The 18,957-nt window shown below is 39.6% G+C and overlaps 1 protein-coding gene across 2 annotated transcripts in view; it reads left to right on the top strand.

Annotated features, from left to right (window-relative positions):
- Positions 1-18,957, top strand: part of LOC123959657 (netrin receptor UNC5C-like) — a 187,276-nt gene that overhangs the window by 76,432 nt on the left and 91,887 nt on the right. For both annotated transcript variants that reach the window (XM_046033836.1, XM_046033835.1), the window contains exon 2: positions 6,882-7,118. In XM_046033836.1, coding sequence (XP_045889792.1) covers positions 6,882-7,118 — 237 coding nt within the window. The remainder of the gene's footprint in view (positions 1-6,881; positions 7,119-18,957) is intronic.

The raw sequence follows: 18,957 nt of genomic DNA, 5'->3' as shown, positions 1-18,957 counted from the left end.
TTCAGTAATCCCCTCGGACAAAGGTGTTGGAGTGATTAAGCTCTCTCACTTAACATGTCTACTCGTGTCTTCAATGATGTTATCAAAGTGCCAACTGAGGATAAGATCCTGATTAAGTTTCGAATGGACGTACATGATGTGTGGTCGCCTGGTGTCTCGTTTCAAAAGGGACGTAGTGTATAATACCCTGGCATGCTTTGTCAAATAGTCCAACTGACTTTGACGCACCCTTGATCTCTTCTTTATAAACAGATTTAACTCTGAGGAATGCACACACCTGCATACTGGCAGTGCATATTTTATCGTGTCTTTTGTGAACCAGCACAACTTTGCTGGTACTTGCTTTGTCAACCTCATCTGAACCACTTATCATCTCAAAACAACTCTAGATAGGGAAGACTGAAATAAACACAACCTGAGATACATGGAAGGAAGTGAATAAGAAATATGGTAAGATGAAAAGCCTGTGATTACCCCCCCCCCCCCTCCTTTTTGTTGTGTGTGCATATGTAAACAGTTCCTGAATGCCTTGACATAACAGACTGTAAATGGAAGTTGTTTCATAGAGTGATTTGATTTGTTCTTTCTGTGCTTCCAACACAGAAAAAAAGAGACAGTAAAACAGACTATGAAAAACAATAGCATATGTTACTGAAAGCATTACCATTAAAGGCTGGAAAAAACAAACCTTTATTATTCACATGGATTGAAAAGGCTCATCCCAAGAACTGTTGATTCCAATAAAGACATCCCTAGAGGGGCAGTAGCATACAACACACTGCTAACAATCATAATCAAAATGCTTTTATAATAAAAAAATGTCTAACTTTCAACAACTGGATGTACAAAACCTTACTTACACTTTTGTTTCAAAGCATCAATAATTGAATAGTGGAAGAGTAAACACTTAAGAAGTATGTGTGCTGCATGCTTGTGTGTCTTCTGGTGCACGTTTTTTCTGCGCCTGCATATTTCTGTGTGTGTGTGTGTGTGTTTTTGTGTATGTTGTGAGAAATGGGCAGCATCATCTATCTAATTCAGGAGCAATGACACACTAGCACCCTCCTGTCCCATCATACCTCACTCACTCTCTTTTTCCACCTCTCCCTCAATGGCCCTAAACACCCTAAACCATTTCAATATTCTAATAGGTGTATTCAATTGAATGTGTTATAATAATAATAATAAACAATGTGTGTGTGTGTGTGTGTGTGTGTGTTTTGGGGGATGATTGTGGGCACTGGGCAATGTGAGCACCAAGAATGGGTGTTTGTTTTCCCCCTGTGTTTGTGGAACAGTGTGTGTGTGTGTGTTTGTAAGATGGAAAGAGAGACTCAGAAGGGAAGAGAGATTGCAAGAAAATGGCAGAATATGTGAGCCCATGTGTTTTTCTTTTTGTTTCAGGGTACATAAAAGTTTTGCACATTTGTGCGTGCATTTTATTTTTATTGGTCTATTTGTGTGACGTGTCATTTGGCAGCACAAGTGTCTGAGATAGATAGGGATCGTCCAAGCTTTGTTTTTCTTAGTTGTTCATGAGTGGGTGTGTGTGTATGATCTTGATAGTGGATGCAGGAGAGGGTTAGGGGTGGAGGGGTAGTGGTTTTAAAAGTGTGTTTGTATGTCTATTTTTGTGTGTGTGTGTGTGTGTGCATGTTTCTCTGTTTGCGTTTATGTTTTCACAGCTGCCGCTGATTCTAACTTACTGATAAGAAGTATGCTCTCAGGATTTCCACGGCTGCTGCACCGATACACATCATAGACCACTTACCAAGAACACAAGACCCTAACACACGCATACACACACTCCCACAGACATACAAACCCACATTGTTACCCATGATGCATGTTGACCCCACTTGGCTGCGTTTGGCTCGCTTTAGGATGCAGACACGGTTCCATACCTCTTGAAATCTTAAGACTCTTGACAATACTTGTTTCAAAAGATGTTAGTGTTCGGTGTCAATGTTCCTGTTAAATGGGCTCAAGGTTACAAGTTTTTCTTTAAAATGTAGTATTGACATATTTTGTAAGACAAACAATATTCACAGTTGTGAGTGGCTAACTATCAAATAAGTATTAAGTAGCCCCCAAATCTCAATCTTTCACTCTCACAGACCTGGCAACTCTGTATAGACCTCACCAGTAACGCTATTAGGAGGAAAAATGACAAGCTAGTTTCACTTAAAAACACCTTGACATAGGTATGGACATGTTGCTATTGTCCATAAATCTACGACTATGAGTGGCCTATTCTTCTTCTTTTATTTTTACAGTACATGTCGCTTCACACCATGTTCACTAATGTTAAGAATATAATTTCTTTACATTATATTTTTCCCCCTTCAATTTACCTCTCTCCTTTCTTTCCCTCTGTCATTTATCCATCAATCTATGTACACTTTGCCTATGACACTTAAACACGATTGGCTCTTCTGATGACATCATTCTTCACAGAGTTATGGACCTTTATTGGTTGGGTTTGTAGGTTTTCTGAAGTGGGCAGGCTTCAAGCGCAAGGGATGGAATAAATGTGGTTTTTGCCCCCGGTACATATTTACTGCATGCTGTAATTTGAACCTGGACATTGTTCTGCTACAGCCATCCATTATTGATGACAGCATTCAGGCAAGACGTTTATGAGCTGGGCTGTTAGGATCAGTAATTCACTCTGTCAGGAGTTCAGAAGAGAGCAGTAGGGGTAAAGAAGAGGAGAAACGAGGATAGGGAGAAGGTTTAATAAGAGGGAAACAGATGGGAAGGTAAAAGTGTGAAGTGGGGAGAGGAGAGAGAATGTGTTTTTGGCGCAGTGGAGAGAGAAAATAGTAGGCATTTCTGAGATAAAGCTTTTATTCATGGGGAAGTTTCTCTTCATCCCTCTTCTTTTCTCCAATCCACCCACCCTTTTCTCTGGCTATCATGTTTCTTGCCAATCAATATTTTATAGCTGTCGCTCCAGAGCAATGAACCCCCCAGCTCACTGAATGACAGATGAGGGTGAGAATGGGTGTTGGGGAAAAGTGGAAAGCGGGAGGGGTTAGGAGGGTGTAAAGCAGGGTGGTGGAGAAACACAAAGTCACAAGAAATAGTCCTAGTGAAAGAGGAGGCAGTGCAGCAAGCGAGAGAGAGTCTGACGGTGAATATGACTTGAATATAAGAGTGGGAGAAAATTTCCCACAGATAATGAAATTATGCTGTGAAAATGTCTACCAATTTCCATACTCCCAGAGAACTAATTACAGAACTAAGAAAGAAAATGTCAGCTTCGTGACATCAAAGTGGGGACTCTGCCTACTCATTTTTCCCCTATTTGCGTCTTGTTGTTTTACCTAAGCTGCTTTTAGCTTCTAGCCCACAGCACACTGCTATTCTCCAAGATAAGGACCACAACAACACACACAGTTAGGGTAGAGGAATGTAAGATAGTGTATACGTGTGCACAGGCGCCTAAATGCACAATTATGTGTTACATATATTAGATTGTGTGTGTTTGTTTTGTGTTTATGTGTGACTGTAGCCATGACACATTTGGGACAAAAAAAAGAGAGTTTGAAGCTCAGTCAAAAATGTTCCCTGTGTTAACATTTTCCCATGAGTCACAGCTCTCCAGGTGAGGCAACCACACATAGAAGCACCTCCACACACACACACAAGAAAGGTCTAGACAGTCTTAATGAAACTGGATGATGATGGAGTGGAGGGAAATTACATGTTATAAGAAAATGTGCATTTGTGTGTGTGTGTGTGTGCATGGACGTTTAATATATGTTCTTTGTGTTTGTGTGCATCTGTGTCTATTGGAGCGAAAGAAAGGAAGTGCTCTTCTTCTCCCTCCCACCTGCTCTTGTAATCCTCTGTGTTTTGGTGACCTTGGCAACCTGGTGACAAAACATTCTTGGGGTCCCTTTGATTGAGGCCACGGGTGGGCGTGAAGTTTGGACTGACTGAAAAGATAGTGGAGGAGAGAGAGCTGGATAGAGGAGGAGGAAGATAAAGTTCCTGGTGCCCTCAGGGTTGGTCGAATGAGCACTCCTTCTGTTCATTTATTTCCTCTAGTCTGTATGTCTATGTTACTCTTTCTGTCATACTATATTACTGTCAGCCCTGCCTGCCCATCCTAAAAAGTGACAGACAACATGTTTAGCCAGCTCATTTTAGAATTGAAATACTGACAGGAGCAGACAATTCACAGAGTTTATTTTTTCCCTTCAGTAATGAATGTACTTGTGTACAGTCCTGTAAACAAAGTGCCATTGTGACTGACTAGCAGTAAGTAGGGTTGTCACCCGTCCCTTAAAATACGGAATCGAATCAATACGGCACACGGTTTGTCTTGCTGCCATTGATGGTTTAATTAATACCGTCAGGTTCAGGGCCAATCAGAGTCAGATAAGGGCGGGTCTCTTGGCAAGGAGTCGAGTTGAAACCACGGCGGCGGCAGCTCGAGAAACGAAAGTGGATGCAAAAGTACCGGCGACGGCAAGAGTGGGAGAAATCAAATAGCCTACTTGATGAGTATCAAGCCAAACTGCACAACTTGTCGACCAGTGTTGTGTGTGGTGCACGTACTAATTTTCTGATTGATTACTCTGGATTTCATATGCTGCCTATTTGTTAAGAAATGTTCATACAATGTAAATGAAGCACACATCTACATTGTGGTATGATTTGTTTTTTAAGGTTGAGGTATACTGTCAGACACATAAGTATTTAATAAGAGATAAAAGATATAGGCTGTTTAATACACATGTAATTATCAAAATATAGTGCCTATGTGAAGAATATATATCCATATAATTGCATGATTCAATACTATAGAATTAACAATAGGCTGAATAAAAACTAAACAAATAATTACATAAATATATTTACTGACCAATCATAAAAATGGTGATAAATTAAATTTAGAAATGTTTGTAGATGTCTGTGTTCAGACCACCCAATTACTTAAGTTCATTTGTAATTTCTCATAATGTCCATCAACAGCCACATCATAAGCATCTCAACATCCACTGGTTATGTGGAAAGGATATTTTCCAGAATGACCAGCGAAGTGACTGCAAGAACAGGTGCTCTGTGGAGCTCATTAGGAGTGAGCTCTTCATCACTCTGAACTTTGAGCAGTCCTGCTCATAGTTTTACTGTAGTTGCTTGAAAGACAAACAGCTACTCAGTGAACATTTATAAAAGGAAGTAGGCCTAACATGCTCCAATACTGCACACAAGGCCTGCTACAAAACACAGGCTCCACGTAAGGATTCAAACCAACAATAAAGGTTTATGTGCTGAAGTCCATCAGGCCAAACAGGTTCAGATAATGTCGAGTAAAAATAAGGTGAGGATTAGTAAAGCTGGAGAAACACAGAGAAACTCACATTATCTCGCCGGCTAACACCTAGCAGTTCCTAACATTATCCGGTGCGAAGTTATATCGCTTTACACATAACTTCACCAAGTAATGCAACCCATGTTACTATCCCGTGTATCACTGTTGATTTAGCCTTCAAGAAAAGATGTAACGGCAAAAAGCAAATGTGAAGCGATTTGTTTACTAACGTTAGCCTATAGTGATGCAGCCAGGGCAGCCAGCTAACGTTACATTAGCTCGGATTTGCCGCTGTTTGCTTCGGAACGTTCAGTTTAGATTTATTGCCTTTTACCGATACTCAGGTACACAGCTTCTCCACCTCTCAGTCGCTGTAACTAACATGACCCACATAATATACAACCCAGAGGAAGAGCCATCCACTGACACTACAGTAAATTTACTTACTGCGATCTTATTATTATAAAGTGTGACACAATATCGTTATCATCCAATACATGTAGCTGTGCTGACATTGCTGAGCCTCCGGTGAAAGATACACAGATAATAAAGATAGTTACTGAAGGCAGTAGGCGAGCTAACGATGTAGCACGTTGGCTAAATGCAGTAAATGTACCGTTATCATGTAACGAGGATGGATTAGTTCAACCTGCAGTTGATAAAACTATTACTGTAACGTTGCAGTGGGAGTTTACCTGAGTTTCCAGCTCTGTCTGTTCTCCCTGTCTGTCTATAGCTGCTGTCACTCTGCCTTTTTTCCGGGGGGAATGTGCCGCTATGCGGCTCGCTGCGCTGAATGAAAGGTACGGCGCCGGTGTTGATATGCCGGGAACGTTGAAGTAACAGAGCCTGAACATGTCTGGAGAAAGCCACAGCCTGCATGCTGGTGTTTCTGCGTTTATTGTGGTATTTCTGTATGAAAGTGGTTGCGTTTCGGATTATACTCGCTTATGAGTTCAAGCAAGCACATGTATGAGCACACACCTGGTTGCAATCTTAAAATCGCACCGCTAGTGGCCGCTGGAAACTACATAATGTCTCTTTAATATTTATGTTTGTGCGTTCTCAGCAAGTGGTCTGTGATGTGATGTGTGTATGTTGGCTTCCTCTCTGTAACAGCCTCCTCTGTCTAGGTCTGCAGAAATGTTTGTGCATTTTTTAAATAAATGAATGATGATAGCTAGAACGTTTCCGCAAATAGGCACGACAATCAGATGCTTATTAAAGGTGCATTTTATGGCTCAGTGGAAGAGAATTGTACTCTGTCCAGGTCACTGGCTTGAGACACGACAATTATTAGTGATCAAATGAGAACGACATCGCCTCATACACACTCAGTTCAGGGGACAATGCTGCTCACTGGTGTGAATCACCGAACGATAATGAACGATTGAGAACATGCAGCATTTCCTCGCTGAACCAACCTCAACCTGTTGGTACCCAAAGCAAGTCGATAAAACAAAGACTGGCGGAGCTGGAAATCAGTAAAAGCAAATCTCCACTGAATAACAGTGACTGTCAAATTTTTAACGTTTGTCCTTTCCTCCTCCCGCAGTGAGAGATGATGATGATTTCCTGAGTCTGAGCGAACTCCCGGAAACCTTCCCCTCCGACCCTCCGGAGCCTTTACCTCACTTCCTGTTTGAGCCCGAGGAAGGCTACATTGTCAAGAATAAACCTGTCAATCTCTACTGCAAAGCAACGCCTGCCACACAGATTTACTTCAAGTGCAACAGTGAGTGGGTCCACCAGAAAGACCACACTGTGGAGGAGAGAGTGGACGAAAACTCAGGTGAGTGAAGTTTAGCACGTGCACACACAAACAGATCTAACCAGGGATGTGTGTATAGTGCAAGAGAAAGTGAGTGCATCGGATCATAGTGTGAAAAAATGGGTGGAAAAAGATATTAAATCAAAACTGCCATTCATAGCAGGGACTGTAAAACTTTTGCTGTTTAAGTCGGAACATTTTTGGCAGGTAAAAGAAGCCTTTGACATGTTAAGTGCTGTTGCATGTCAGTTCACAAACATGGGTTATTTTTTTTACAAAACACAGATCATCACAGAGTAAAATACCAGTGTTTTTTTGGTGAGATTGTAACATTAATGCACGGCTGATGTTGCCACTTTGCTGGCAAATGTCCAACACAGACATAGGCGAGTGTGTCAAAACCGTTCACATGCATTTAAATACATAGTTTATTTCTACAACAGATGTCTCTTTCCAGACTGTTTGTTCTAAATGTGTTGTAAAAAAGGCATTTTCCTTTTTTCCCCTTATACGTTGACCTCTTTTCCTGCATATTTCTTACGACACTGATGATATTTCACTCTGTGTGATATAAAGTTATCACAATCCAAGAAATGTGGCCAACGTTTCTCCCAGGTTGTCTCATTGGTGCACTATAAGCAAACAGGTTAAACCTATTATTCAGATGTTCAGTTATTTGTGCAAAAAGCTGGTCAGATGTGTGCACGCAACTGCCCCACTACCAGTGCTGTGCTGCGATGTTCACAGGACAGTTTAATAGGATCCACAGCGATGTACTGGACGGCAGCCAAAGTTCCACACTTGTCACTTGACAGCACATAGTATTACTCTGCTGGCTAGGTAATGATGAACCATGCTGTTGCGTTGGCAGGAAGACAAAGACGTACACAACCTGGTTTCTTAGACTTTAGCTTGACATGAGCTCAGCTTATGGGTCTCCACCTGCTTGTTAATGAGCCCCGAGTCCCCAGAGTGAGTGATTAAACACAGGCTGAAAACAGTTGAAAACTCCTGATATATAGTCCCTGCTGAATGAAATACACAGAGGGGTCAACAGTAATACAAATCAGGGTGTTGGTGGTTTAATTGCTATGTTTTTTTTTCTTGAGGAAGGTGAACTAAATAGGTACTACATAGTTTATGTGCTCACTCTTTGATATAGTCAGTGTGTATATTGTGTTGCTATTGTGAGGAAGCAGAACGTTAGATTCTGTTTCAACTAAAGTTGATACAGAAGCAACTGAGCAGTACAGGTTGATTTTTCCCCTTATTCAGCTGTCAAACATGAATAGTCAAGGATGAGGAGAATAAATACAACTAAAACCTGCAAGAAGTAAACATGAGAGAAGCGAAACAACAGGTACCAATGTAGTAAAAAACACAGTGGCAAAGAATAGTTTTAATAGAAGATAAGAATGTTATAGGGTGGGGTCATATAACACTACCATGTACTCCCCTTCTAAACCTTGTTCATCATCTTCAACTCTGTATAACTTGTTTCTGATTTCTTAGACATGTTTCTTTTGAACAGTTGTATCCCTTGTTCATCTCTCCCCATGGTTTCTCCCAGTCCTACATCTTTCTGAATATTTAATCATTGTTCTTTCTCGTTTTGCTCTTTTTTTCTCTTTGTCTGGGTTTGTTTTTATTTATTTTCCTCTCTCTCTCTCTTGCGTCATTTTTAAACCTTTCTTCATTCTCCTTATTTCTTTCGCATCATCTCCTATGTTTGTCTACCTTTTATCTCCTTAAAAAACTGTCGGTGCCCTGAGGAGGTTTTGCAACTTTCATCTAGAAAGATGGCATGGTGACATGTAATCATCTGTATTGTTCATTCATGTGTTGGTCTCTGAGTCCAACACATCTTTCTTTTACAGACCTTTAAGTGAAATGTGAGAAATGTTTACGTGCCACAGTAGCTTGTTTAATATGAATGTAACTCATGAATTTTACCTGGCCATAATCTCTGGTTAGCCATGTTAAACTGACTGATAGTATGTGTATCTACAATAAGCATTCATTGTCTTCCTTCCATTCTCTCTTTTTACTTTTCTCTTCTCATCTCGCTGTGTTCATTACTGACATCATGCGCAGCTGCAAGTCATTTATTAGTCTCCCATCAGCGGCTCATTTTCTAGCTGCTGGATTCCAGACAGTGCCTTATTGAGGGAATTCTCTTCAATTAAAGAGCCATGAATTTAGGCTCTCATGCTATATGTGATGGACACCATGATGTCTTTCAAGGATCAGGATTACCCTGTCAGAAAACAATCTGTGTGTTTTGAACAACATTAAGTCGAATGTGTTCCTGACAGACGTTCTGATGGATGTGTTCCAGCCACATTAACCAATGATATCTCACTTTGTACAAAACGTTTATAATTAATTTTATAATTTTATTTTCGAGTTATCTTTTTGAGTGTCCCTGCATCTTGGAATAACCCTCTGGCCTGGTTAAAACATGGATTGGGTTTTAAATGGTTGGGCTGCTTAAGACATGTTTCAATTTATGCTTAATTTATATTGTACAGAGCTTTTACTTTAGTAAAAAATGGATTGGCTGCTTGCTACTTTGTTCTGCTCCAGGACACTTGAACCTCCTAAGCACACCATAAGTCATGCAGATGAACACATAAAAATATAATGAAAACATAAATGAACTGGTTTTTTTTTTTACATAGAAGTCGTAATAAACAAGTACTACAACTCTGAGTTAAACTGATACTCATGCAGTGAACAAAACAAACAAAGAAATCAAATAGTCATATCCTAATATAATGAGACTTCCATCATGGGTTATTGCTCTTATGCAAAGCATTTAGGGCACCTTTGAACAAAAGACAATGAGATTATGAAGAGATCATGAATGCTAGATATATATATTATGCAACATAGTTCCTGCGAATCACATAGAAAGCTATTGTAGGTTTGTGCCTGGTGAACGCACAGTGTGTGGGTGCTGTTTATCTGTTTATCTGTGTGAAAACTTAAACTCTGTAAGCTGTTTTCTCCTCTTTGTTTCCTGCTGTTTCGCAGTCACAGCTAGAAGCTATGGCCCCCATACTGCTTTTATTATATCGGTTCTCCTCTCTCCCTCTCTGTCCCATCGTCTCACTTTTTTTTCCCTTTCTCTCTACTCCATGCTGTTTTGTGCTCCACTCTAATTTCCACTGACTGAAATTGGAGAAAGCAGAGGCAGATAAAGAGAGTGAGCTTGAGAAAGCAGGGGAGAGAAGTAGGGGATGATGGAGGGATGCTGATGGAGAGTGCCTTTGAGAGGGCTGGAAAGGCCAACAGATATCAGGGAGTCTCACTGAGGAGAAAGATGATATGAACCCTGCTGTGCTGTTTTCTTTCTCTTTCTCGCTTACTCCCATTCTCTCTTTCTCATCCTTTCTTTTTTTTGCAGGAAAACCAAAGGGAAAGTCGGCTTAAGTGCTGAAACACAGCATTTGTTTGATCCTGGGGATGAAGATAAAAGAAAAGAAAGTAAAAATGTACATACCGAAGTTAGAGTATGAATGAAACTTGTGTGTTATGCCTTCCACCAAAATACATTTACAAGGTTGTTCTTGTCAAACAGAATAATGGAAAATATTTTTTTTGTTTTCTTGTCATGTGTTGGAAAAGTAACGAATAATACTAAATAGACTAATGAGTAATTAGACAGCGGCACGGATGAATTAAAGCAGGTTGAAGGAAAGGAACAATGTGGAGGAAAGGTGAAAACAAAAGGAAACCAACAAAACTTTACACTAGCACTTTCTCTAAAGCTTATAATGCATCACATGAACTTTCTTTCATAATGAATCACCATGCATAGATAATACAACACATAGCCATCATAAAGCATTATGATATCTTGTAACAACATATGGCAAGTAAGCGTACATATGACATACCACTTGTTCAAGATATCTGATAATCTATTTCATTTAGTGTTCCCTTCAAACACAACCCATGTAGCCTATTGTAAAATACGTTGTACGTCTAATCACATTAAACTTGTCCTCTTATTCAGGAAATACTGATGTTAATATAATTGTTTATAAAATTGCATGAAGAATAAATACACGCAGCAGAAGGAGACATTGTTTGGCTGCAGTGAGTGCAACGACAAAGTACATTTCACCAGGTGAAATCTGGTTCGGATTGTGCTCCATTAAATTGCAGTGTCTGCGTTGCCTCAGTTGAATGACGAGCTGACGTTACAATTGCGTTTTACAAAGTGAGCAAACAGAATGACAGTGAAAGAACACCCGTCACTGGAGTACGAGGCATCGTCTGCTGCCTAAACACAGAGATGTTTGCATTCATACACATAATTGCATATCATTTTTTTCCAAATGTTTTTTTAAATAAAAAAGAAAGTGACACACCTAAAAAGGTGTTATGAACATCTTGTTTTCTGTTTGCTGGATGGAAAGTGTACTGCAGCTATATGTGAACTTCACGATAATTCAATAAATTACTTTTAATCGCATGGAGCCTCATCTGGAGGGCGAGTAAGCCAGGTGAAGGTCACAGGCAATGAGGACGGTGAGGGAGTAGGGAGGGGGCAGCAGGAGGGCCTAGAGGTTACTGAGGTCAGCTTCCAACTGGAGGGAACAAGCTTCATTCCTTAAGCAGCTCCACTGACTGTAACAGTATCCTCAACAAACATAGCTAACTCGACCTGCCGCTGGGGTCTCCACGCCAGCCGGCCCCCTCCCTGCAACCTAGCCGAAGCAGGAAAGGAACATTTTATAAAATAGAACCAAAACAAGCTGCCTTTCTCCACACAGGCACTTTTATACAGTAGTATTATTAGAAGTGACATTTGCTTACCATATCTCCATCTGAATTAATGTGAGTTAAGGTGAGAACCAGCATCATTTGTCTAGATTGCGTATGTAATTGTGAAGGTCATTTCCAGTGTTTGCTTAAGCAATGTACATACGACCTCGGTATATCTCCATTAGCCTTGAAGTGTGCTAATGACATACGATGTACTAGGTTACTTACTTTGTCTCCATTAGCCAAAGTGTAAATAGTTATTAGTTTGCCTGCACTGACCTGTGACTTCACATTTACACACACCCAAACACACACACATTATTGGCACACACAGTATTGGCTTGGGTGATTTGTGACCTCTTTCCCTCCTTTGCTGCCATCTCACTCGTATTGATTTCTTCTCGTCTTTTCCTTTGCCTCTCTCCTCCTTTCTCTTCCTCCTAATGTCCCCCCCCCCCCTTCTGGCATGACTCCCATTCTCCTCTACCTTCTTTCATTTTGCTCTCTCACCTTTTTCCTCCTTCTCCCATGCCCCATCTCTTTTGCTCTCTTTCTATCTGGCTCTCCCTCTCTGAGATTGTTTGATTTTAATTATTAACAACCATCAAGATTTATAAAGGAGGTCAATTAACTTCTTTGGCAGTGCCTCTTGATATGCAAAACAGCTGTGTGTTTGTGTCTTTATCGATTTTATAAGTACATACAACTGTGTTTATTGGCTAATTGTGTGTCTGTGCTGCGTCCATGCATGTCACAGATAATGTTTTATGTTGTGTTCTGGAAATGCAGATGTGTTTCTGTATGCTTATCTTCATGTTTGTGTGTGTATTTGTTTAAAGTAGACTTTCTGTTGTGTCCTGGACTGTTCTGGTTCACTTCCTCTTTAGAACTACTGGAGGACACAAATGTGTATGTTAAATTACATTCACATGTATACACACACACACACACACACACACATACGCGCACATAGGGGAGTTACAGACATGGACCAGGAAGGGACTGTGATGTTCAATCAGTCAATGTCAGAGTGGTAGCCATGAGTTTACACATACACACACACGTGTATAAACACACACAGTCTACTGTATGCGAGTGTTCAGTTGGTCACAGATCGGTGACTTTGCTCTGTTGATGTCCTGGATGATTTCCCTCTGTTGGTGAAGAACCAGTCAACCCTTTTTCTTCCCCTTTCTCATAATGTTTCTCATCCTGTCATTTTACTCTTTCAATTTAATTTCCCCCTTTCTTTCTCCATCTTTTACTCTCTTTTCTTATAATATTAATGTAATCATTCAGAGAGGGCTTTCAGGTAATGTAACATGCCATGTCCTCAGATCTTGAGCACTGGGTGCGAAATAGATTTTTAAGTGAATGACTCTGCTGTCGAACTGGGTTATTTTGATTTGGCATATTTATGACAGACAATACTGTTACATTTGATCAATATTATGCTTGCATTCTGTAAGCTATTTTACATAACAGCTTACATGTTATGTATGTTGTCTCAATAGTGAATAGGTGCTATAGATATTCCCTGGTTTGGTGTTTTGATGAATGGAGAGTAATAATTTAAAACATCAGTCCAAAATCTCCCACAGGTGTTCAGCTGTAATTAGATCAGGGGGCCGATTTCATGAAGATAGACTTTGACTATAGCTCAGAGCTACTTCAGGTAGATTTCTAAATTCATTGCACAAAACTGTCTAGTTCTAGACAATCTTAAGTAGGAGTAATTTGCCATGAATTTCAGGGTAAATAAGAATTTATTTTCTGAAAACAAACATGGCTGACTGAGCAACTGCGTTAAAGCTCCCTTCACTCCAGCCGAAAATGTTTGCAAACTGCTACAAAGACATTTTACTGGGGAAGTTCAATTGTAAAAGTACAAAACCATTCCAGAAGCCTAAAACCTCAGCTCAGAGCAGACCCGGAGCAGAGCTGAGATGCTTTGGCCCCTTAATGTGGCAGGGCTCAGTATGTCTGCTAACTATTTTCTAGTCTGTTTTCCTTGGGTAAATGAAGGACAACCGATGTCCTCACTGGAGAAAAACTAAAAACTAATTCCCTTTTCATTACTTGCTCCACAATATTATTATCAAATTATGAAGCTCATTTTTTTGTCATGTGGTCACATTGGTCAGCAGGTGTCACTTATTTTTACCATGGAAACCTATTGAATTGGGTGGGTAACTTTTGTATGCTCAAAGCCAGTCAGTCTTCATTTTTGTGAAACTGTTTTTGATTTTAATTAGACTAATCTAAGAGCAAAATTAAAACTGGTTTAACACAACAGACCGGTCTCTGGTGATTATGAAGGCCAAAGCATATGATTCACATCGTTTTAATACTTCATTCATCCCTGAATGGAAGCATCTACATTCATTACATTTCTTGACTCATTTATTCATCATTTTCCTTAAATTTGCCACCCATCTGTAGATATTTACAATAACATCAATAAGCCTTTGAGCTGCATGTAATTATTAATTTGTTAGCTTTTTCTCAAAAATATACTTAATAATACTTTTAACTTTATACAAATATTAAAAACTGGCTTACAAACATGCAAACTTTTTTTTTTCTGATCAGTGTCTTTACATGAAATATATTTGGCCATTAGCTTGATTTTAACCACCTGAACTGGCATCAAGTCTGCTTTGGCGTTCGTCATATGACATTAGTTTTAAAGGTAGTGTTTATGGTAAGGTAGCAGAAGTAACCGTAGAAGGTTTATGGTGAAGCGACAAAGCCTGAATTAATCCCTATAGGGAAATTGTGTTTTCACTTGCAGCTCCTCCACAGGGAGGTCATGGTGCCGGTTCACTTACTGGTCGGCACTTAGTGAGCTGCTCACAAACACTTCAGCTGGGCAGATGTTTTTGCGAAAACTGAGACACATGTCTATGATATATCTTACTTGTTTACAAATAGGAGAGCCAATATTATAAATGGCTCTGAAACCGAAAATGTACAAGAAATGGAACATTATGCACTTCACAGATGTATTGCGCTGTGTTATTGTGTCCACCTGCTGGATACATCTATTCTAACCCTTATGTCTTTTGCCATACTCTATTTCTCTGTGGCACAGATGAAATAATAATAGCCAGTGTTGACTTTTTCTGTATCTGTGTCTTTTCCTTAAAGGCTGGTCTGTTTGACCTGTCACTGATCACATTTAAACACTACAAAGCTTTTGAGTGCGTTCTTATTCTCCATGTTCCCTTGTCTATCTTTCATTTACTAAACCATATAGCTTCAAAACACCCGTCTCAGTTTTCATGTCTGTCCCTGACTTGCTAGCTTTCTTCCATATGTATTTCTCTCTTTTCCTTTGCATCTCAGGTTCATTTGATTCAAAGACATCAAGATTTTTGTCTATGCCATTATTGTTTTTGTCTGTTTTCTTCATTCATGTATTTCTGTCAATGCACAGTGGGGGTTACCGAGAAATAAAGGCAAGATACATGAAAAAGAGACCAACAGACTGCGTGGGTAGTGGCAAGAGACATATCTCGGCTTCTAATTGATGACATGGCCACCAGTATTTTGTTCCCTTTGCTGTGTCTGTCTGTCAAAGTTGTACAATAACATGTATTACACATCTTCATTCTTAAAACCAAATTATGAATACTTTCAATCCATATGGTTGAGATTCAAATTAGTTTTCACATTATCCTGTGAAGTGTTTCTAGTTAAGAACAAATCCAGTTAATTATAACAAACTCAATCATTTTGTTGATTTTTGTTTGCCCTATGTTACACTGGTGTAAATTTTTTTTTTGTCTTTTAGAAATCTTTTTGTTTTAGAATCTGGGTCTCACTTATGCAGTTTTAGCCATCAGTTTTTATTGGATATGTTTAATAAGTAGGTTAACTGTTAACTGACATTCGTGGATGTGACAACTCAACTGACAGTGGAGTTATGGCAAGCAACATGAGGTGTTTTCAGGTGTAACCTAAGTCATCAATTATCTTACATTATTTGAACGTGAAAATAAGTTATTATACAGACAGGTCCGTTGTAAATATGCATTTTTCATTCTCGTTTAAATTTGCTTTAAAAAAGAAACCTACACGTTGTCTGAACCATCCTCTTCATCACATTTTGTAAGTGGTACAGTATTTGTGGGCCTGTATAGTATTAGTATGTCTCTATACTGTAACCTGTCTAAATCTTTATTTTTGTGTGCATGTTTACTCCCTGTTCCCATTTGTCAAATAAAAAAGTCCAGACCTGACAAAGCACTTTCACCCGCTCTTATACTTTTACTCCCCAGCTGACAAGTAAACTTTGTTATAAGAATTGACACTCTAGGACTAAGAAAATATTTGGGGGTTGTGTGCAGTTTTGTGATTGATAGAAATGTTTGTGACAGTATCCACTTGCCTTGATACTTTGTCTTCCATTTTTCATCTTCTTCTTTCCCCTCACCTCCCCAGCTGACAGCAGCGGTTTTGTTCTGTCATGCTACAGAGACCCAAAATTTGATGCTTGTCTTCCCATAACAGAATGACGTGAATGCTCTAAGCACTATATCTAAAAAAAATAAGACACTGAGTGATCTGGGACTTTTTAAGCCTCGGGTAATTCAGTCGCTTTCTGCCCAGCAACACCAGCTTTGAAAGCGTTGCATTAGCAAACAATGGAAACAACTGGGGCTTTACCAGTTTCAACAGTACAACTCCAGATCCAGTGACATCTGTCTTTCTCCTCTCTGTCTGTTCCCACTTTTATTTATTTACTTTATCTCTGCACTGACATGACACTGAAGGAAAACAAGGAAATCTGTTTTCATGGAGGATGTAGATGGGTGTAAATGCGTGTGATCTGTTGCAGACTTGGTGGTGTCAACAATTTGGCATACTTATTTTTCTGTTGTGAAATATCACACTTACTTTTAGTTCCCAGCTGACATGAAAACATACAGATGACACTGTAGGATGAAACATTACATGTAAATATATGACATCCCTTCTAGCATCAAATTAATTGTTTTCATGTAAACACAGTGGAATCCATTAAAAGTTGTGAATACAAGGAACAAAAACACTAATGTATATCTTCACAAAGGCATATGAGTTTATGCCAATATGTAATTTTAATTAACCTGTTAAAATTTAGCTCAGTTTTACACTAAGCTATGTCTATTGATCAGTCGAGATAATGCACTGATTAGCTTTATCAGGGAATTAACATGAAATCAGGTAGCAAGAGGAGAAAGAAACAAATACGTAAAGTGACTGTGACTACCAGACACATGGGTGGATAAAAGCAGTTTTGAATACATAGATACATAATTGACAAATGATTGAGGACCAAGGAGGCGAGGTTATTTGGAAAGAATGAGTGAAATATTTACGATTCCTTTTGATCAATATTGAGTATTGAAGGGAGATCTTTCCTGATTCCAATTTAAAGCTAAACTATCTTCAGTAATAGTAGGGCTGTGCAATTAATCGGAATTTAATCACAATTTTGATTTTGGCTTCCAACTTCCAAGTTAATTGAATTTAAACGATTATGGTAAAATGCTGTTTCGCAATGACACTCGTTTTGTCTTGTCTTATAAATCCAGTGGACCCTTTCCTTTACACCAGCGCCCCCGTCCCTCCCTAAAAACCCCAACTCACTTTCAGCCAGCCTGTAGCATGTTTTTATCAGCTCGAGCCGTGATGATGGGGAGATAATTGCTACAACTTGCAAGTCACCATTACTAGCGTACCAGCTAGCGGACTTTTCCTCTACTCATAGCTTAACAATTTATATAGTATTTATGATTATAACCCCGTGTAAAGCCTTCCTTTACCTGGTCAGTGCTTGTAAAATATTCATCTCGTCCCTGTCTGTATTACCGTATACATACTTTTCTCACCGTTGGTTTAAGTAACTGTATCTCCCGACGGAACACCACTGTTGATTTTAGCGTTGTACATTAACGAGGCGTCGTCAAATCAAATACTTCACCTGTCACCTGTCACCTGCTCTGCTCCACTCCATGTACACTCCATTTATGCACGCGTGCAGTCCGCCTAGCGGTTTCCCTCTGTGGAGCTCCAAAGAGCTTAGGTTTGTTTGGCCATGGATGTTCCCATATGGTAACTTGGCTTGAGTCAGTTGTCTATCTCAGAAGGCGTCCCACTTGGCTGGGTGTGCTGGAGCCACATTGGCCTTCAAAGTTCTTTCTAACCTTTGTTGTGTTAAAACAAGGATCCAAATCTCTTGCAGAAAGGGTCCTTCATTCAGATTCAGGCTGGGCTCTGGACAGAGGGCCCACAGGCCGCCATCAGACTTGACTCGAATCCCTGGTGTCGTTTCTGGCTTTATAGTCTTCTGTCCTATCTTTCCTAAAAAATAAAAAATAAAATAAAGTTTGTTACCTATTTTATTCTCTCATGTTTGAAATCGTGGCTTCATCAGTTGCTGAAAGATAGTAACCACAAATTTATCACAAAATTATCCACTTTGCAATAAGTAGCCTAAGTAGTTAATCCAGGTTTAACGGTCATAAATGCAATCATGTAATCACGCAGCCCAGACCAATTTACATCTTCTTTCTGGATTGGTGGATATGTCGAACAAGTTATGGTTAGTTAAGTTCCTGCATCAGCACATCGGAAAAAAAAAACTTTGTATTCTTTCTGTAACATTAATTACACATGGTATATCAGTTAATGTACACTCCAAATTGCAAAGTTGTTTTATTTTGTTCCTTGTTCCCTGTTTGGGTTATTGGTGAAGTCCTGATATCCCACTGAGGATGGATTAGTGAGGGTCATAAATTGTGCCCACTATCACTAAACGTTTATGGGCATCCTCTGGGAGTCCTGGCAGGGTTATCAGACCTGTAGGGTCAGGTTATCATTAAAAAGTTCCATGGTCACTTAAGTTTTCAAGATGTCATCTCTTGAGTCCTGGCATGGTTTGTTTATGTTTGAGTCAGAGGCTATATGCAGGCTGTTTAGGAAGGCCGTGTGGAAAATGGAAGTTGTTCGCCATCATCATATTCCCTACACCTGATTTGCTTTTGATTTTCATTTTTTTTTGGTCAGGGCATTGGGACTAACGACGCAGTGAGAG

Source organism: Micropterus dolomieu, linkage group LG21 (genome assembly GCF_021292245.1).
Source record: "Micropterus dolomieu isolate WLL.071019.BEF.003 ecotype Adirondacks linkage group LG21, ASM2129224v1, whole genome shotgun sequence".
Classification (NCBI taxonomy): domain Eukaryota; kingdom Metazoa; phylum Chordata; class Actinopteri; order Centrarchiformes; family Centrarchidae; genus Micropterus; species Micropterus dolomieu.
Note: the sequence above shows the minus strand (reverse complement) of the source record. Positions and strands in the feature narration are given on the sequence as shown.